At 42.9% G+C, this 21,828-nt stretch overlaps 1 protein-coding gene across 1 annotated transcript; it reads right to left on the bottom strand.

Annotated features, from left to right (window-relative positions):
• Nucleotides 1–1,156: 1,156 nt before the first annotated feature.
• On the bottom strand, nucleotides 1,157–3,993 carry LOC123449281 (peroxygenase-like). Its single transcript, XM_045126436.1, has 7 exons — nucleotides 3,861–3,993; nucleotides 3,565–3,719; nucleotides 2,714–2,863; nucleotides 2,346–2,431; nucleotides 2,070–2,164; nucleotides 1,850–1,975; nucleotides 1,157–1,574 (listed from the first exon to the last, which is right to left on the bottom strand). The coding sequence occupies exons 1-7, from the start codon at nucleotides 3,944–3,946 to the stop codon at nucleotides 1,436–1,438; spliced, it is 837 nt and encodes a 278-aa protein (XP_044982371.1). The 5' UTR covers nucleotides 3,947–3,993; the 3' UTR covers nucleotides 1,157–1,435.
• Between the last annotated feature and the right edge of the window lie 17,835 nt (nucleotides 3,994–21,828).

The following is a 21,828-nucleotide window of genomic DNA, read 5'->3' on the forward strand; positions in this document are numbered from 1 at the left end:
CGACTTTTGAGAAAATAAAAAAAACATGTGTTCAAAAAATATAATCAGAAATATTGGATCCTTTTGCGAATATTGATGGTTAGAGGGATAGTGACATCCTAGCCCATCAGGATCTAAGTCCTATTGCTCGCATTATTTTTGATTTTTTTTTCAGAATTTTCGACGATGCACATTCAGTGAAAGGAGACGTTTTCGTTGACGACGAGGCGCCTACGATGACTTTATAAATATCAAAATGATATATCGGCTCAGACTTTCGGAGGTGCTCTTAAGTATAGAATATGCGTGTGTGCATTCATAAGGATGAGTATATGCACGCGTATGTGAATGCTCGCGTGTGTACTGTGTTACACAAAAAAACATTGGACCCTTTTAACGAGTGAAACACATGGCAATTGCGAACAAATTTGCATGTCAATCTATATTGACCGATGATGACAAATTTAATTGATAAGCATGATAAATCCGATTAAGTCTATTTTTCATATTAATATTTACTCTACTTGTCAACTAAAATCGTAATCCTTTACAAAAAAAACTAAAATCGTAATCCTTAGTTGTAATAAAACAACAACAATTAAATGGATAGAAGAGAATCAGAAATGCAATTCGGCTCCCGGAGCCAAATTGCATTTCCGATTGCATATGCTCCTAGAAACCGAATTGCATTTCCAGATCTTTATATGATCCCTTGAAAGAAGTCTTCACACCACAATAAAAAACCAGCGTATATATACCTCATATGAAATCTCTTTTAATAATTTTAAAATTTAAAATAAAGTTTTGAAGTTTTTTATAATAAACTTGATTTGATTTTTTCCACTAATATATAAATTTTCACGAATAGAAAACCAGCGTTGAGTTCAAAGGCAAGAAAATAAAAATTATTTGCTATTGTAGGTCACTATTTATATTATTTTAACCGAAATTTTTGTTTTTTAAAGAAGCCAACAAGAATTTATCTTTTTATGAATTTTTTTACCAATATAATGAAAGCTAAAGTTTATTTTAAAAATTCAGAATATGCTGAATTTTTATTTAATTACTAAATATTTTATTTATATAGGATGTGTATATTATATTCCTTCCGTGCCTAAATAACTATAGTTGGGCTGTAATTATATAGGTATAGAGGGAGTACACCATAGACCAAAAGTTCCTCTCCGACAACACACCCAATATTATGCGAGGTACTGATGATTCAAGAGTGCACATTACCAAGTACCCTGTACACCTTCTATGTGCTACCAATAACAGTACAAATTCCAGTTCCAAATATGAAGACAGATGAAAATGTTTAGGCCGCCGTAGACGGGCCGAGCACTTCTTATTCGACGTACACACAACTCAAACTACAGGGAGGTTTTTCAAATTTCAAGTGCAGATGTTTCATAGACGACACTCGGTCTCGACTGCGCGCGGCTCACTGCCGCATTCAGGAAGATTTCTTGCTCTCCTGCAGGCGCTCGAACAGGCTGCCATCGAAGGCGCCCCTCACGATTTCTCGCTGCAAAAAGCCTTCTTTATCCTTTGCCACCTTGTGCAGCAACTTCCATTCGAGGTTGGCTGCGGCCCTGCGTGAAGAAGATCATTTTGTGATAAGAATTCAGAAATTACTTTTTGGAGGACAGCTAGGCCTGAAATGGAAGGAGCTTGCACGCATGAAACATACTTGGAATGAGACTATCAGAGCATATTATGTTCTAATCTAGTCTTGTGTACTGATCAGGTATGCTTGTCTCTAATAGCTTTGTACATTGGATACGAAATCTTTCTAAGAACAGCCAGCCATGAATTGTAACTGAAAAATAAGTAAAGAACAGCATTGCCAATTCAGTGCTGCACTTACCAGCCCAGGAAATCATACATATTACGGTTGTGTTTAAGCATGGCGTTAATCTCATCTTCTGACAAAGCATTCGGCCGAGTTCGGCCAAACTTGCTGAATATAGCATCGAATTTTGCTGGTTCAAACCTACACACAGAGTAAGAAAAACTAGTTAGAAAATTCATTTCCGGAAGTGTTCCTTCTCCAGAAGGACAGGTATAAGTGCGTTTTGCAAATATACCTCCCTTCAGTGTCATACGTCTCAGAATCGCTCCCATGCTTGCCCCTGTGGATGTTCTTTATATGGATTGAAAGCAGAGGGGAAGGCATCCACCCCTGCGTCCCAAGAAACAGAAGATAAATTCGTATGTTTCTTTACAGAAAAAATGAGGTATCTCTTGCAAAAGAGAGTGACGTGATCTTCAGGTAAAAAACTACTGTACAAGTGATACGAGTCACTGCAGGCTGGCAGTAACATGAATTTATCTTCATGAGAATAACAGTAATATGAATTTACCGGTTGAGTAGGATAAGTGAGGACGAGGTGGAGGAGTATGGATGTTCCGAAGGCTGAAGGGGACCCAAGCCCGATCGCTCGCAGGCCTGAAATAACACCAACAAAAATGGTCTTATTGCAGCTGCAGAAGTAACCTTGACTGGAGAAGAAAAAATGTCTACTTCAAAGGCGAATCTAATCACTTTTGCGAATGGCAAATCTGATCTCGTTTGGTGGATCGGGATTAAACAAAGTGTGATTCTGACGGCCTGTCCAACGCGGGTACCACGAGACTGATACAAAATTGGCAAGGATAGCGAGATGCGCGATCTCGTTTGGTGTATGCTTTTTTTTTTTGTTTTTTGGAAAAGGGTTTGGTGTATACGTACTTTGAAAGGTCTCCCATGGGTAGATTACCCCGTCGCCGTTGCGGTCGAAGAAGGCGGCGTGCTGCTGGAGCACGCTCATGCCCTTGGTGTCCCTCCCCTTGCTGCCCTCCGGGTGGCTCGGGTCAACCGCCGCCATTGCTCGAGCCAGATCTGCATATATATGTACAAATGCGAGCTCAGCTCAGAGATGACAGCAGAATTTATTATAAAGGAAACGCAGATTACACTTGTTGTGGTAGCTAAACCATTCAAGACGAGGCTGAGAGTACACAAAATTAATAACTAGTACATGGTCCTGGCGACGAAACGCTTCTTCAGAGAAATGGAAAGTATTCAACGCTTTCGGGTCGTGAGCAGAGACGATATTCTCTCATCAAACACGGTCGACGCGGCCGAGTTATTAGAATGTTAGTACGTACTGTATTAGACTACGGTTCTTGGATCAGGAAGACGACTGTACGGCTTGACTAGTCTAAGCTTTCATGGCAGCAAATGGAGCGACAGTACCAGAACGCAGAGGCGACGATCATGGAGGTGGACAGTCTATGTTGTTAACACCTGCAGGAAATTTATCCCCTCCTCCGTATCTAATGAAAATGTTACTATTTCTTGTTGATTGCCAAGAGCGATGCTTCTTCATCTTCGTGTCACTATCGTACTACATCTGTGTTGAGGGATGATCGAGTGGATCGACCGGAGAAGCGGGCAGCGCCGTCGCTCGAAGCCGATGACGGCCAGCCGCTCCGACAGCCCCCTTGCTATGCTAACCAAGCCGAGAAAGAGCGGGAGAGAAGCACTGGATCTCGGAACAGCGGCTGACCAAGGTGAACGAAGAAGGGATGGATACGTACATGGCTTGGCGAGCTGCTCCTGCAGGTCGGGGTTGAGCTTCCGCTCTCTGGTGACAGCCGCCTGGGGCGCCTCGGTCGCCAGCGACGGATCGGTCGACGACGACGACGACGACGACATGGCGGCGGTTACTCGAGACGAGCCGGGTCTGCAGGATCTGCAGATGGAACAAGCACGTAAATCTGGAGTTCTGGAGTGTCGGTTACTGTAAGCCCGTGAACTACGGCGCAGGAGAAGGGAGCTTCAGAGAAGTACGACACAAGACGCACTCACAAAAGAATTCGACGATGATGGTTACCTTGGGAGAAAGCCGAGGTGACGGGAGCGCAGGGTGGGGAGCCTCGCGATAGCTGGTGGTGGTACGAGCAGCGCTACGGTCGCCATTGGAAGAAGGCCCGCACTCTCTTTATAAACGCCCGTGCAAAGGTTCGGTCCTAACCGCGACGCTGGCGCAGAGGCGGGGGTTTGTAGAAACAGTGCGCACGAGGTATGTCACTGTGGCCTGTGGACGTTGTGAGACGAGCCGTGTAGTGGTTACACGTGTACTGCTGCATATGCATCTCAGTTTTGGACGGGTGTGTGATCGTGGATTTCCGTTGGATGGACGCAAGGCGTTTGCGAGTGCCATTAGCCAAGGTTAAAGGTGTTCTGGGAAGGCACTAAACCGTGCCGAAATGGAGTTGACGTGCCAGATTCGATCGTGTTCCAGCTGCGTGCTAGCTCGGCTTTGGGTCTCGAACAGACTTGCTTTTACCTTGACTTGCTACGTTTTCACGTCACATACACATGCCAGCCACCAAAGTCCAAGTGTAGATCACCGACCCGTACTGTACGCACCATTTGTGTCTTCTCTTTTATTCATGATCGCAGAGGAAAACTGTTCCATTCGGGAACTTCCGGAGCGATCCAGCTACTGCGATGTCGGCGGAGATGGCGATCTGCCCTCGTGCAGTGTAGATGAGGAGAATATTTCGCGAATCTGGACACGTACTGCTACCGTGCGAATCTTCAGAGCTGATCGTGACTGAATTCAAAAGGTCTGCAAGGTCTGCTAGAAGGCGCATGCATGTGTGTGTGTTAAATTTTGCGTTTGGATTCTTTTCTGTAAGTTAATCTAGATCTGACTTAGTTTATAAAAGTTTTAGAATCTCATTTTTTTCTACCGTTAGAACCCATGACGATAGGGTATAACAACTTACCATGAAGAACTCTAGTTCACATCTATTGTCGCCGGAAACCTTAACGGTAGGAGTAGGGTTTTACAGGCTACCATTAGGATGTATAGATGTAGGGGTTCATTTTGACGTGGAGAAGTTTCCTATCGCCGGAAAGCTTGGTGATAAGCTGTTATACCTTACCACCAAGGATCCTAACGATAAAAAAAGACAGGTTTTGATGTTTTTAAATTAAGATCACATCTGGATCAACTTTTAAAAAAGAGTTGAAAAAAGACGAAATTTTGCCGCATGCGGACGGAGAGGAGTTAGTAGGGCACGCGCCCTAGTGTGCTGTGCACACGAATGACAAGCTGGCTCACACTGATCGTTAATCGTTTATCTAAACAGCCGAGCGACCAAAATGTGTGGAGGTTTTGGGATACACGTTTAAATCTGTTCCCAGGCTTCGGTGTTCTCTCCGGTAGCAATACAATAACAGCATCTACTACTTGCTGATATACTATATCACTAATTTTCTAAAATTAAAGAGCTCACATTCAGTTAAGATCTTGAATTAACATGGTGACACCTGATTTTGACTTAAACAATTTCTCAAAGCCTTTTTATCTAACTATTTTATTTATACATCTATAACACTATACTTCTTACTTTTAAAGAGTCGCATTCAATTCAAGTCTTCAAGACCTTAATTAAAATTCAATCGTCCAATTTTGACCGGATTAACATTTTTTTAGAACTCTCTCGTCAAATTTTTAGACAAATACATTATGCTTTTTAATGGATTTAGTTTGTGATTATGACCGAACTAACAATTTTTTAAATCAATCAATAGCAACCGTCTTATAGAAACATATCAATCATGGACCCGTCGACGTAAATTTTTTCCCACATATATAAGGTTGGTTAGCATATAATATAGAATCACACCATCAAATGCCCATCAAATTTCCAAATTGTAAATGAACATAAAACACACTATTTCATCTCCCTGACATATCAAACGAAATATTTCATTAGTTACAAAATATAAGGGGTATTAATTTTTCAGAAAGTTAAATTCTTTAACTTTGACCAAATTGAGAGCAAAAATGCTGACATCCACAATATTAAATAAATAATATGATAATTCATTTAACGATGAATCTAATCACAATAATTTGATATATTTATCTATAAATTTAATAAACTTTAAAAGATTTAACATTCAAAAAAAGTAATACACTTGTATTTTGTTACAGAGTGATTATGTTTGTTTAATCTAACGGAGCAGCAAACACGCTCAGTCCTACTAGGGGATCTTAAATTTTGCTTCTCATGGCTCGACACCGCAATTAACACATCTTAAATCCATACGAAGACATATGCAACGTTTCAGATAAACGACCCATCACGTAATATTCAGTAACTACATTAGGACATGCCATCGGACGATCAAAATGTGACATTTTATACCTACATGAGGGGTGTCGATAAGTCCACGCGTCCGAGGTCAGTTTAAGACATCTGGTTGGGTCCGGAATTTTGGACCGACCGGGCTGTCCGCTCAGCGTTTCTGTGGGGTCTAATGCATCCGTGTGTAGATGCTCTAAGTCAGGCATCCCAAATCTTCTCCAAATGTCCGGACAGACGGTCCGGTCACCAAGTGATAAAAAAAGACTCACCCGGGCACCTTTAACCGAACTCAAACGTCCGGGTTGTTGGGTGCCCCTTATATCCAGCCCAAATGTAGGGCGGATATGGGGTGGCCTGGGGGTGTCCTCCATGTTGTTTCGGCTACCCAGACCCACTCTGTCCCCACAAATATTCCCAATCGAAAAACCCTAGCTCAATTCATTCTGCTCTCTCTCCGTCACTTCTTCTCCCTCTACTCGATTTCTCCTATTCTGACGACCATGTCGAGCGTCGGTAGCCGCTCCGACTGTTAACTTGATGTCGACGAGAAGATGTCCCTATGCATTGCCCTCGAGAGGTCCAATGTGAACGCGAGGGGGGGGGGGGTTACGGTTGTGCCATCTCGCCTCTGCCTCCCCAACGCGGCACACACGTTGTAGCTGGGGCCTCCCGGTCCGTGTGTAGCTCTCCCAGGGCTGCATAGTCCGCATCTCCCTCATGACAGTCCCTGCCCTAGTTGGCTGCCGCTCCGCAAGGGCAATAGTGGGTTCTTGTGCCCTCCCTGCCAGTCCAGATGCGCACACAAAAATTGGAGGCATGCCCTCCCATCGTGAGAGGCAGCGACAAAGAGAGAGGGACATGACGAAGAAATATGTGTGTCATCGTCACGGGTTTCCAATGAAGCCTGGTGAGGACGAGCGACTCCTACATTTTATCTACCGCCAATCGTTTACAACGGCAGAGACGGACTCTCGAGGGCTCTTCTGAAACAACGTCAAGGTGCTCCGGCTTGCCATTGAGCAATTGGAGCACGAGGCATCAGAGGTAGCTCCAGAGCCGACTCGAGTGGCAAAGATCAAGCGACAACAGGACAAGGGCCGTCTAGCAGATGAAGGGGTTCATCGTCATCTCCGACGTACTCCTCGTCCAATGACGGTGATGAGCACAACTCCACCTCCCACGAATTTGACAATCCACAACCTTTCGTGGATGCTTGTAGCCATGCAAACGACCGAAAGGGCAAAGACCCAACGAGGTAGTGGTGAATCTCCGTCGTCTCTCTCGTTAGTTTCTAGTTTATGTATATAGTTAGAACATGTTTGTCATATGTGGATTATGTGAACTTTGAGTAGCTTTTCAAGATCGGTTTTATGATCGGAATGCGCACATCTATATCTTTTCATAGTCTGTAAAATGGTCTACATATTTATGTTTACATTGTATGCTTAATATAGACATAGAGTATTATCGAATATGAGGATACGAATGTGAAAGACATGAAAATGGGGCTGAATTTGGTGCCCCTGCTCGAGATGCTCCATTTCTACACACCAGAAGACATGAATAGTACTATTAGAGCATCTCCAACAGAATAATGAAAATAGCCTTTTTGTGTGCAGGAGCGATGAAGTGATTTTGCACATGCATAAGAAGACGGTGCCCAATCTGGCATCCCCACATGCAGCAGCTCGTCCCATGCAGTGCGCACAATCCGACGCACCAAACTTACGGCTCGGGGTACCGCTTTGTAGCGCGTGCACTAAAGTTTTTTGTGCGAGCTCTATTTTAGGGCCTCTGCTCGAGCGTTGTTTTGTGTCTCTGATGCATAAAAATCAGCGTTTTAGGGCGCACGACTTATTTAACGCCTTTGCAATGTTCTTAGTACCACTTGCGTCGACCCTCGAGAAAAGTGGAAGAGTGAAATAGTTCGCACAAGGTAGGTATTGTGATTTTCATACAAAAGGACCACTTGCTCAATGAAATTGCTAAAAAAGACCCTCTTCCAGATGAAATTGATAGAAAAGACTCCCGGTCCATTGCGATAGGTGCTCTATTCGACACATGACACCTGTCGCCACCCCCGACGGAGGCAAACTCTGTTCATGAGGATGTTCACATGAGGGACAGTTTTCGCTCAAAAAAGGGTTTCACTAGGAATGAAAAATATTTTTGGGAAAAAAGTACAAATATTCAAAAAAATCTGAATTTTTTTGCCAGCAAAAATAATCGAGTGTTCTAACTGGATGCAAAATTTCAGACTTTTTGTGTCTTTTTATTTCTTTTGAAATTACTGTTCATATTGAGTGAACAGTGTTGCCATCATGTCGGGAGTGAACAGTGTTATCGCCTCTGGGGATGCTGGTAGGTGTCACGTGTCAGCTGGTGCGCGTGCCCTCACATTTTTAGGGGTCTTTTATGCCAATTTCATTTAGAGGGATCTTTTCTAGTAATTCGGTGGTTTGAAAAAAAATTAGAGTAAGCAAAACGATTTTGTATTATTTTTTTATGAGGAACTCGTGCTGTTGCTAACAGTAGTGTTGGAATAGTCCGAGCGTGTGAGTGTGTGGAATAGTCCGAGCGTGTGAGTGCGTGAGCGTTACTTTTTTTTTTTGCAAGAAGTGAGCGTTACTTTATTAAAGAGTTAAGTTTTGAGGAAAGATAATGCCCACACGTGTGGTCGTTTGCAAACCTACCACACACATGGATTATCGTCTGTTTGCTGTTGTATGAATCTTGGCAAGTGATATCTGATTTTTTTCCACGTATGACTGGTATGTTGTATGAAAGATCATCCACTTCGCCGGCACGCCCGTTGTCTCTTGGATTGCTCGCAGTTGCCAAGCTGACGTGTGATGGTTCGATGCTTGCGCCCGCATGCCGCGCATTTCTCATCTTCCACTTCTTCCGCCAGCAATTTCCCTACTCGCGCGTCATGCATTTCTACCAGCATTCGTAGCTTATCTCCCCTTCCACATTCATGTGGTACTTTCTAGGTGGAGGCGGAGCAGAGTAGAGGGGCAGCGGCGGCGGACGAGCAGGCGGTCTTCGTGGCCGTCGCTGGTGCTCAATTAACCGAAGCATCGTCTGTGGCGAAGTCACCGCGCATAGGTAGGCGTTGCTGATTTCCCCTCGTGCGGATCTACCTCCTCCCCCGCCCCAGAAACCCCCTCCCTCTCATATGCTTCTCGATTCCAGCGAGATTCGCGTTGATCTCGGGGTCGTTTTACTCAACCCCGATGATGAGGGAGTAGCGAGGTGCACCGTTTGGCAGGCATCACCTAGTTCATTTTGCCGCTGCGATGGAAACCATGCCGTTGATACTCGTCGTTCCTCGGGTGGTACACTCTCTGTTTTGAGAGATTAGTCACCCTTTGGCCTAGATTACAACATCTCTGCTCTGATTTCATAGTAGATGGTCTTGTAGGCAACGATTTCTCATTTTCAAAGGTTTTATTTTGATCGAAGTTCGGGCCTGACAGCATGGTATTATCGCTAGATCTAAATTTTACAAACATTTTGATTTCCAGGTAATATGGATTTTTATTTTGATCGAAGTTCGGGCCTGACAACATGGTATTATCACTTATTTGCCATGCTGATTTCTGCAAACATGGCAACTCCAATCTATCAGTCTACATACAAATTGTCACTTTGTTAGTTAAGTACATGGCAACTACTCTGCTTAACACGGAGTGTCAGTTTGCCATTTGCTTTGCCACTGAATCAAGGGCAATTTTGTACCTGCTATCCAATCAAACAGACGACAACAAATATGTTTCCATCCACACTTCATTTGTTATTATGTTTTGTAAAACATGGCAGCGTGGTCCTGCTGGTTCATGTACATTTTGCCACTGAGCTTACTTGTTTGGTGGCAGCTGTATGTTGACGACAAGACATGAGTTGCCATGTTTGTACACTGATTTATGTGTGTCAACTACCCAAATGTGATCATAAAATATAGACCACCTTTTTTGCCATACACTTCCATTGTCACATGGAAATCCCCTATTCTACTTTCATTTTGTAGGTGACAAATCCTTTTTTTAACCCAACACACTATCCTTGTAATGCATTCTATGTAGCAAGTGGTAATTGTCACTTTTTCACCAAGCTTTCTTTTTCGCTATGCCCTCTGTAGTGTTCCATGGCAACTTCTTGGTCCAGCAATCGCTAGTTCTGTTCTAGCATTGTTGCCATGACAACCAAGCTACAATAGGCAAGTAGACTTACTTAGCAGAGTCACATTTGAAAACGCATCATGCTCACTTTCTTCTATTTTGCAATCGTGGCAACTATGTTCATGCAACAACAACACCAGATTTTGCAGCAATGCTTTAGTTTGCAAATGTGATAGTCCGTACCTTTATGCCTCTATGGCAACTTCATTTTTTGTTGTGTTTTTGGTTCCAACTGTTTGATCAAGGCATTTGTCGTCCGTATGTCCTTTCAACATGGCAGTTTCCTTTTTTGTTGGAATCTAGCTTCTCCTCTATGTTCATAATCATGTGTGCTTGTTCTTTACTACAACATCATGGTTCACGTCGACCAGCAAGACAATGACGACGACTTCGTGGAGCTATTCCCACGGCAATGTACGGATGCCCATCGGAAAGACGGTGAAGTGGTTCTTCCCTGACCCTCACCCACCCAAATGTATTATTTTTGCGCTATACCTGTTTTTCATTCATTTATTGAACTTGCCAAGAATCATGTTGTTTCTGTTTTTCATGTTTTGCAGAATAAGAAATGCACGCGGCGCAACGGGGCTTCTCAAGAACAGTTGACTTTAATGACAAAGGGATTCAACGATGACCAGAAGAAAACCGCCGATGATATGGGGATGTAGTCTTTAATGAATGTACTATGCTCAAATATGGTGAACTCTCTTTGTGATTGGCTTGGGGAGATCTATGACCCTGCGTCCAGTGAATTTGTCATTCCGGGGCGTGGAAGACTGCCTTTGGACAAGGAGTCTGTTTTCTGTACATCAGGTGTACCCCGTGGGGAATTGATAGTTCCTTATAGGCGCCCAATGACATTGAGCAAGAATTGTTCCCCCGTTTGTTTTCTGATGCTTCAACCATGCCTAATAAGACGACGCTTGCAACTTCGCTGGAAAAGATGAAAACCCACGACGATGTATTCAAGATGAACCTTCTAATCTACTTGATTTCATCTGTCTTTACGCCTACCACCTTGCTACGTCCAAGCAACAAATGTTTCCCTATCCTGGTGAATGTTCTCCATCTATTTTTCTTGTTATTTTGTAATGGCTGATGATGTTTTCATGTGTCTGTGTTGATGTTCTTCAAATCTTTGCTTTTTTTGCAGGCGAGATTGACGATGTGAAGAACTTAAATTGGTGCAAATTCATTGTTGGCTTCCTGCATGATGCACTCTCAAACAAGATGTACGAGAAGGGCTGCCGCCTACACCTAATGGTATTCTTGATTTATTCTCAGTATGTGTTTTTAGCAACAATTTATCTTTTTTATTTGTTGGTAATGCATAAAACATACTAATCTAGGGGGCATTCAAGCTTGAATTGTATCTTATTGGTACACCTTTTTAGTAAGCAAGCAAAATATACGACATGTGTACTTGACAATGTATGGCAACTCCAGTTGTTCAGATGCGGCAAGCCCAGTTGTTCACGCATTTCAAACTCAGTTGTAAACACATGGGCAATTTCTAGTTGCCTACTCTCTGCGGCCCCAGTTTGTTCTGCGTGGCAACTCCACATGTCGTACAATGACAAACTTTGGTTCATGTTGATGTTGTGGATGGCCATTATAGGTGTTGATGCATGTCGTCTATAGTTTTTTCTTCTTGGCAAATCCATGCAGATACATATTTCATGTATGCTTTAATTCTCAGTGTGCGTTATATTGTTTTTGTTGTTTTCCAATGCCCACATACATGTATTTTTTGTAGATGCTGATACATTGCAACCATAGCAATACGTAAATGGCAACCATAGCAATACGTAAATGGCACTCCTAGATTTCTGACATGTTTTTTCTGTGTTTGTGCTTGTCAGCTCATATACGTCGAACACCTTGATTTATCTACCGTTGATCTCATTGGGGTAGGAGGTCTGCCCCCCCCCACATAAATTTGTTGTCTCTGCCTAGATGAACGACCTTGTCAAGCCTATGCTTGTTGTAGACAGGATAACCGACACAAAATATGGCAAACTGCATGTTAGTGATATCGTACTTCTTGCATTGTAAATTTGAAGTATGTTACTAAAATTGACTTTTAAAAAATGAAGTTCTCTGTCCATTCATTCTATTTTGTCCAAAAGGAGCCATAAAACCCAAAATACATGGCAGCTATGTCCCCCCTCCCCCTCCATGTGGCAACTGCAACTTACCTTACATGGCAATCATTTTCCACAATTATTGATTTTTTGTCTACGCCACCCCATATTTGCTGGCAATGTTATTTTTGACTCCTTCATTTTTCCTCTTTTTTTTCAGTTGATGGCCAAGCATGCCAATGACTACAGTGTTCTCGGTGGGCCAAGTAATTTCGTCAAGTGGATGGATGCGCATTCAGCTCCATCGTGCACCCGTGAGGTATTTTACCGATGCATTTGTTTTTTCATTACTTTTTTTTGCAATGGAGTTCTTTTGCATATCTTTTAATTTGTTGTCCAATTTTTTTAATACTCTTCCTGTATCTGAAGTTGTTCAATGTTTTATTGTCATTTTAGGCCACGACCCACGTGGAGCACCTAGTTGGACACTTTGCTTCCGGCATGACCAGCTTGCTTCGGAAGTTGGTTCAGGGCTGGAGAGCATTAGCTGGTTCAGATGCTGATAAAGTTGTAAGGCACTTTACCTCTTTTGTTGGAGCACACACACATCGTACAACTAGTTGTCGTGGTCTGTATGATCACAACAGCTCTCAGGAGCACCCTGATACCCAAGAGAATTCTTTTGTGGGTGGTTTGGGTGAAATGGATGCTGGTCCTGCAAAGGGACCTGACGGCCACGATGTCACGGGGAATGTGCAGAATGTGAGTGATCAGTTGAAATCTCGTGAATTTCTGCTAGCGATAACAATGGCAAGCTCCAAATGTTGTTAATGCATCGAAGGGAGACAATGCATCAACCATCGTGACTGACGCAGGTGGTTCTCCCCCAAAGAGGGGTAGGACTGCAGAGGACCTTGCTCAGGGTCCTGATGGCAAGAAGCGAAAGATTGATCCTGTTGCTGCTAGGAGAAGGTTTGTGGTTTGTTCGTTGTGGCATATCACACACTTCTTTCTTCTTTTTTATGAGTTGCATGCCATGATTTATTTGCTCTTACTTGAGTTTTCTGTTTTGCTTTCTGTTGGCATGGAGACGACGGCCGGTGGCCGAGCAACTAAACAGAAACGTACCCACCCCCTCTCGTGCTTCTTCTCAGTTGAAAAAAGGGGTACCCACTGCTATTGGCATTTCATACACTCGATTGTCTCCTCGTGCGTCGTTGTCCAATACCGGTGATCCTGTTGTGCTTGAAGACATGAGGAAACAAAGCAAAGGTATGCTCCCATTTTTACTAATTTTGCATTCTTTTGTCGTAATCTAACTATTTTTTTGAACAAGCGCGTGTTGTGCAGTTCATTTTTTCTGAACAATCACATGTCATTTGTTGCATGTTCATCGTGGCAACTCGTATGTTTTTTTGCTTCATTCCATATCCACATGCAACTTTAATTCAATTTACATGACGACTCTAACTATTCGAGCATGGCAATTTTTACCAATCATAGATGGCAGATACTATCTTCCTCCCATGGAAACTAACATGCATCACACATTGTACTTCACGACTTTCCCATGGCAACTCTAAATGTTCCAACCTGTCAACTTCTACCTACCATACATGGCAGACACTAGCTTACTCACATGGCAACTAGAATGCATCTCACACTGCACTTCATGCTTGCCATACATCTGCTACCTCTTCTACGTCAAGTAGAAACTTCTATGTCAACATACATGGCAAATACTTGTTTCTTTATACTACATTTTATTTCATACTTGTTGCACTTTTCACCAATATCCGTTTGTTGCAAAAAAATTGTAGGGTAAAGAAGACTGTCTCACTCCCGGTCAAAGCTACTAACAAAGACCCACTGGAACACATTCACTCGACGTTAGAGACGTCCGGCAATGTGGACATTCATGTGCCACTAGTTAACAAACCGGCTGCCCCTGCGCCAAATGCTGCTACTAATTCTCATGGATCTAAGCGTTCATTTGTGTCAGCTATAGAGGTAAATACTACAAGTGGAACAATTGGTATTTCTGATGCACGACTATCTGGCAGTGATGAGTCAGTGTGTGCGAGGACTGCTGAGGTTGTGCCTACGCTGCTGTCAATGAGTGATGCTACCACTATCCCATCTGGCCGCTCGGCAAGTGATGAAGTAACTGCTCCAAAGCTTATATTTAACAAGGAAGATTCCCGCTCATCTAGTACGGACTCCACATGTGGGGCTGCTGGAACTGCTATGCCCACGAAAGAAGGTGTTGCGGCAAAAATTCCTGAGCAGAGGACATCCACAGACGAATTTTGCCACATAGTTCCTACAACAGCTCCCATTTCCCAGGCTACTCCAGCAAAGGTTTCGAGAGCTGGGTTGCCTCCTTGGCGCAGCCCCCGCAAGAATCCTACAAAGGCATCTACTGCAGTGGAGGTCGTTAAAAGCAGACCTGGCACGAATTTTGTGCGTGCTTCCTCTCTATTCCCACCTTTCGAGCAAAGCAAGTCAATGGGGATGAAGGAAATTAGGATTTCGGGAGTTGCTAGCGGTAAGCAGGACTCTACCGACGGAGCTCGGCCCTTATGACCCACACGGCCCCCAATTTGAAATTGCAAACTTCCAAGATTCCTGCTAACGTTGGTGTACCGTACAGTCCTAACAAGAAGATAGGCAAGAAGGATGTGATTGAAATCACAGATAGCTCGCATCGTCCTACCAACAAGACTGATTCGCGTGTAACCTTTGATAGAGAAATGTTTGTTCATCTTTCACCTCTAGATTCTGCTAATCAATTTATGTGGAACCCGTCGGAGCCGCACGAGAGGCACCCCATGGATTTCACCCCACCAAGTTATAGCCTTGGTATAGATTGCACTCAGGATGAACCACCAATTGATCCAGAGCCTGTTGCTTTGCTTTTTCTGCAGGCATGGCCCCGATGATGGCGCAGCCTATCCTTGATGGCTGGAAGGTTGTGAAGTTTGCACAGCCTATAGTGCAAGGAAAACAACATGTTTCACTTTTTCATTTTATTTTTTAATCTTCACCACAAAATATGTATCACATTCGTTGGCAAATCTTACGTGTTGTACATGGCGTTTGTAGTTAACTTTGCATGGAAACTCCAGCCTTTTGTTGCTACTTCATTCCCATTCGTACTTTCGATCTCAAGTGGTCAATGCTTTCACTATCACATGGCAATTTTAGTTCACACTCAATGGTAGATTTCCATGACCTCACATGGCAAACTATGTTTGAATTTGTGATGGCTAACATTATGTGTTGTACATGGCATTTTTTGGTACATGACCTTGAGTGCCAACTCCATTTTTTGGTTGGCATTTTCCTGCATGTTTTAACTACATTTTTTACATGGCCACTATAGTTTGATAACCCATTTTTAGCTACTTTCGTATTGTGTCCATGGTAATTGTAGTTGCACAAATACGACATTTTTTTATTGAAATGGAAACTTTCATACGTGTGCTTTCTTATGTTGTGTGTGTACCTTTTCTACAGCAACTCCACAGGAGATTTCTCCATCACTTGAAGAAGCTCACCGCAGGATTGAGCAGGATGCCATTAAGAAGATTTTTTTGCTCAATTAGAGCCAACCGAGATGTCCTCACCCTGCTGACTTAGTGCCTCATGACGTCATCATAAGCGCAACCCCTGATTCTTTGAAGTAGGCGAGGGTCGTTCATCCACGAGTAGTTGTTGATTGCCAGCCCGAGAAGAGGGCTACGAGGGAGGAGACTCTTCTGTACGCTATTGTCAACGTCTCGGTAATGCGAGGGCGAGCAACCAATACAAAAATTAGGTGAAAGAGTAACACACCATACAAACCCATCCCCACCCACTGTTCTTGTTCATGTGCATTTTTTTGTAATTGCTCTGTTTTCGAAGATTTATTTTCTTTCGTATAATATCATTTTCATACAACTCATGTTTGGACAGAACTAAAATCATTCAATGCAGTTCGACGTATGTTGACCTCAGTGATCTAGTTGAGTCTGTGAGGGCCACTCGTAAAATGTCGCAGAATGTAGTTGCTTGTGGGATCGACTACATCAAGAACCATATGGACATTTGTGTCGACGAGATCATCATGCACTACTGTAACATCCCAAAATTATAAATTTTGGAATGTTAATATAATTATTAGATTTATTGTTTGTTTGTTTGCTGAGTGACTGAAACTTGTGTGAAATTTGAAACTTTTCAAAACTTTTGAATAAGAGGGAATAAAATGACTTTCCCCTTCTCCGGTGAATTCAAATTCAAGCTTTTAGAAGCAAAGAGAGAAGATGACATGACTTCTTCAACTATAAATAATTTGAACGGAGATATTTGCATTTGAATTCTCTTGCATTTCTATCCGTTTTCTTCGTGCAAGAAATGCCGGAAAATACATTCTAAAGAGCGGAGGAACATGACCCTCAAATACCCGGGCATTTTGAATGTTATTTGCACCCTCAAACTTAGAGGATCATTTGAAAATTATTTGCAAAAAGAAATAATGCTTTTAGGGATTTTTGGAAAAACATTTTTTCTGAAGTTTTTATTTTTGCCGTGGAAAAAATGCCCATCATCTATATTTTATTTTTCTGATAATTTTAGTATATAAAAACTCTTTATTCCGAATTGATTTGATTTCCTTTTTAACGTTTTAGTTTCCTAGTTTTGAAAATAGGAAGGAGATCACTTTTATTAGGAAATACCCCGTGGCCCATTAAACACTTTCCAAACTTGGCCGAGCCAGATCATCTTCTACCTCTCTCTCCCTCACGTCACAGCAGGAAGTTTCCTTCCATGGAGAGGAGATCCCCACCTCCGGGATTCGCGACGCACATACCTTTCCAGCGCCTCCCGTCACCTCTATAAGAAGCCCCACGTCCTCCTCGTTCCATTCCCGTTGAAACCGCCGCCTCTCCTCGCCCCTAGCTCGTGCACCCCTCGCTGGAATTGTCACCGGACAACTCACCAGAGAGCTGCCAGGAACTCCACCTCGCCACCCCTCCACCCCTCCACCCTTCGGCCACCTCCCCCACCACTTCGGCCACCCTCCTGCACCCCCTCCACCGCCCCCTACTGCCCCTTCTCCACCTCCCCATCGCCATTGCCTCGAGCAGCAGAAAAAAACCAGCAGTTTTCACCTCGCCCCGCCCCCTACAGCAACCCTCCACCTCGCCTCCCTCCCCTCCCAGGAGAGCCCCTCCACCCTTCGCCCCCCCCTCCACCACTCCTCCTCCCGTCGGCCCCTCCCTTCCCCACCGGAGCCCCCCCTCCACCTCGGCCAGCAGCCAGCCACGGGAGCTCTCCCAACCGAAGGTAACTCCCTCCTCTTCTCTGTTTTTTGTTTCTTTTGTTTTGTAGCCCTTAGATCCTATTTAGATGGTTAGATTAGATCCTTAGAATAACCTTTCGGTTTAGATTAGAAAACCACTGGTTTTTATTTCACTTATGTTTTAGCCAGCCAGTTTTATTAGCGTCGGCCGTTTGCTCCAAACATTGCAATAAACAGCACCCTCGGCCTATCGTAGCATGCCACGTGTACCCCCTACTTGTAGATAGTTAGCTTCAGTTTTTTCTGTTTAAATTTTAAAAACAGAAAGTTTCAATCTTGTTTTGGCCACAACTTTTGATCCCGAAGTCCAATGATATTGATTCTTTTTCCAGTAGCTCACAAATTGCCTGTAGTTTTTAAAAACATATAATTTGTCTGTGTTTGAAATTTTCAAATATAAGTTAGATCAGATTTAGTTTTAACCTTGTTTTGCCTATTCCAGGAGTTTCAAAATAGCTTTTAATTTGATTCCTTTTGGTACTGATCATTAGTGATCTTATTTATCAGTGGTAAAAATTTCAGATTTGTTTGAGTAGTTTAGCGCACTGTTTCATGTGAAACAATTTCTGTTTCACCTCTTTTAGGATTTCGGCTAATTCCTTTCTATTTTTGTTTTAAAATATTTTCTTTATTATTTCAGAAATATTATGTTTTGTTTCTGTTAGATAAACAGTAGTTTTGCAACAAGTTTTTTTTATTTGTTTTCGTGAAATCAATTCTAGTTCCGTAGTAACGTGCAATTGTTTTCACCGTTGTTTCAAATCCCGTTTGGAAATCCTTTCAAATAGTTTTGTGAAAATACTTTATTTTATCCTAGTTAAACTTATATCCTAGTTACTTGTTATTATTTTCTGTTAAATAAAAACTATTTAGTGTTTGACGTAGTAGAAGACTCCCTAGTCTTATTTGAAGTTTCTTTCGGAATTCTTATTCGCTCTCTCTTTTGTTTTGATTGCTAGAATGATTGCTAGTATGAGTGCTTATGTGAATGATATGTTTGTTATATAGATTTCATCAGAGAGTGACGAGTAGTCTATCAAGTTATTTTCTCGAGAAATTCTTCTTCGTCAACATCACAGGCAAGTCACTTTGATCATATTATCACCTATGTTTTATGCATCGTAGTTCTACCATCCTATGCCCAATTGCATGCTGCTTAGGTACTTGGAAATTTTAGTATAGATTGTAGTATCATGTGGTAGGCACACAACAACCCCGATACTTGGCCCCGGGACGACAACTTTCATATTGCTATGCTTGAGTAGACGGGATTTCGGTTGAGTGCATAACACGAGTGATGCGAGGTTGATTAAATAATCAAGACCGGTTAAGACAAGATTTTCAAGACCTCGGACGCAATGCAACTCTGGGTGAAGGACGGTTGATCGGCTTCCTGGGGAACCCAGTGGATGCCCGGGATGCTGGGGACGGCGATGACATCCTGCGGAAAGCTTCACCCAGGCTCAAAGAGACGGACGGATATTTTCAAGACCCAAGGCTTACCTGCACAGCCACAAGTCATTATGGGCTCTGGCTTGGTTGGACAACGCGGCGACTCTGGACAGGCGGTGCTAGCAGATGTAGAAGAACGGTAGGAATGTATGGGCACCGACAGGGATTCAGAGGGACCCGTTGAAAGACCATGTTTTGATCATCCGGTCTTCAAACACCCTGAAGTGCGAGGACATACTCGGAGGCGATCAAATCTTGTGGGGAACGTGTGCAAAACTCTGCAGAGTACTCAAACCTAATCAATTAATCGTGTCCACGGTCATGGACAACTTGAGCCAAAGGAACTTAAGTTATCTGGATTTCTCAACACCATTATATATATTTGATGAGGGTAATATTGATAACTCGGGTATGAGAACTGGTTGGCGGAACCATCTCATTAACAACCAACTACGTAGTAACATTTTGCTTTTAGCCCTCTCTTGATGTAGGAGAAAACTTGCTTTTCGCTAAAAACTTATAGCCCCACCTGCCATATATGCATATAGTATAAATGATATTTTACCCCCTCTCATATGTGACTTGCCGGCATATTCAATATGCTGACCTACACGGCTGCAACGTCTTATGTTGCAGATATTTTTTTCGACGAGTAAGAGTACGATTCAGGGTTACGGTCTACACTCAACTTGCCGTTGGTGTTTATTGGGACTCCACTCCCTTGACTGCTTCCGCTGAGATATTTAAGGTATATATCAGTTTTACACTATTTACATGTGATTGCACTTTGATATATACATTGACGTACTGTGTGTGCCAGCATACTGATCCAGGGATGGCACAGAAACACAGAGGCTTGACTCGTTTTGAGTCGGGCCGCTACAGAAATGGTATCAGAGCACATGTTGACTGTAGGACGTGACCCCTAGAAACTGGAAATTTCTTAGGAAAGGATCTCTCAAAAAAATTATTTTCAACTACACCTTTTACTTCCCATCTCTTCCGATTTCATCAAATGTTCTCTCTCACCTCAAATAGTTATACAATCCCCTTACCCCTTCGACCTCATGAAGAATCAACGGAGTTCTACGTCAAAATAAATAGGATTTCATCATGCATTTGAAAAGTTGAAGATGCACCAATTGAAGAACTCGAAGACCCTGAAGTGTTCGAATAATTATATGACCTTTAGAAGTCCAAACCCCTGTTATATACCAACGTTAGATACGATGATTTGTGAGCTGTCTTTGGTGTGTGTTTTCCGACGGCCACAACTAAAACCCATTCTCAAAAATATTGTTTGTATTGTGTGTATCTCCCTCCCTCTCTTACCCGTCTCATCCACAAAACCTCAACCCTACCAGATGGAGTATGAAGCTGGACTTGTAGTCTCTGGACCAATGACCCAGCTGGAAGCTGAGATATGGATTCAGAACATGGAGAACCACTTCGGGAGCAACTTGATCTCAAGGAAGTATGAAGTGGAACACGTTCTTCAGTACTTTACCCAAAGTGCAGCTATCTGGTGGAAAATGCATCATGCCATACAGGGATTTAGTGGAGCAAAAACTTGGGACGAATTCAAGAAGACTCTGTTAAGATCCCGTCTCATTCGGAAGGGCTATGATAATCCGAAGAAAAGGACTTGTGCATGCAAGATCTGTGGAGAAATAGGACACACCCAGGAAGAACACAAGGATGGATGCACTCATTGTGAAGAAAATCACCCAGCTAAGGAGTGCCCAAGTAGTCAGGTGACTTGTTTCCTTTGTGAGGGAACCACCCACTACCCAGCGGCGTGTCACATTTACCCCAAGGTGCAACGAGTTGTCAAGCAGCAGAAAGATGCAGTGAAGGAAACCCTCAAGAAGAAGATTCTAGAGGAACCGGTGATGAACGAATATATTGAAGACCCTGATGGACAAGGTCTGACCATATTTTTCTCCAATGCATGCTACTCATGTGGAGAAGAAGGACATTATTCACAGGATTGCACGAACAGAAGCCAAGAGTATCTGGGAAACTTCCCGACGGAAGAAGTGGAGTTTGATCCACTTGAAATAGAAGAACTGGCCAAAGTAAAGGAGTCCGTAAAGAAGAACAAGTACCCTCGAAGGAACCAAATCTCTACAGACATAGAGCTGAGTCATTTCAGATGTTACAAGTGTATGAAATTTGGCCACCACAAATACATGTGCTCAGGAAGGAAGACGGGAACCCAAGGAGCAAAGGAAAACACTAAGACGCCTCGAGACTTGTCAGAAATCATTTGTTTTTGTTGCAAGGAAGCACGACATTTTGCCAGCGATTGTCCACAAAGGAAGAAAGCTAGAATGGAGTAGTTAAGTTTTGACCGTGGCAATAAGTGTAATCTGAAGCACTCTTGTTTTTCATGAGATCATGGAGTGAAATTTTTGTAACAGAAGTACCTGAGATTGTAATAACATCATGAATAAATGGAATTTATTGTCTCATGATTGCTTACGTTGAAAATGTATGCGTTGTTTCTCTACGAACAAAGATCTCTGAACATTTATGAGGATATGAGAAAATATGGTCTATGCAGGCATGAGTATGTCTCATTTAAGTGTGGTAGTAATCGGTAAACCACAGGATCCACTAAGTAGGAATG

The sequence above is a fragment of the Hordeum vulgare genome, chromosome 4H (genome assembly GCF_904849725.1).
Source record: "Hordeum vulgare subsp. vulgare chromosome 4H, MorexV3_pseudomolecules_assembly, whole genome shotgun sequence".
NCBI classification, from domain to species: Eukaryota; Viridiplantae; Streptophyta; class Magnoliopsida; order Poales; family Poaceae; genus Hordeum; species Hordeum vulgare.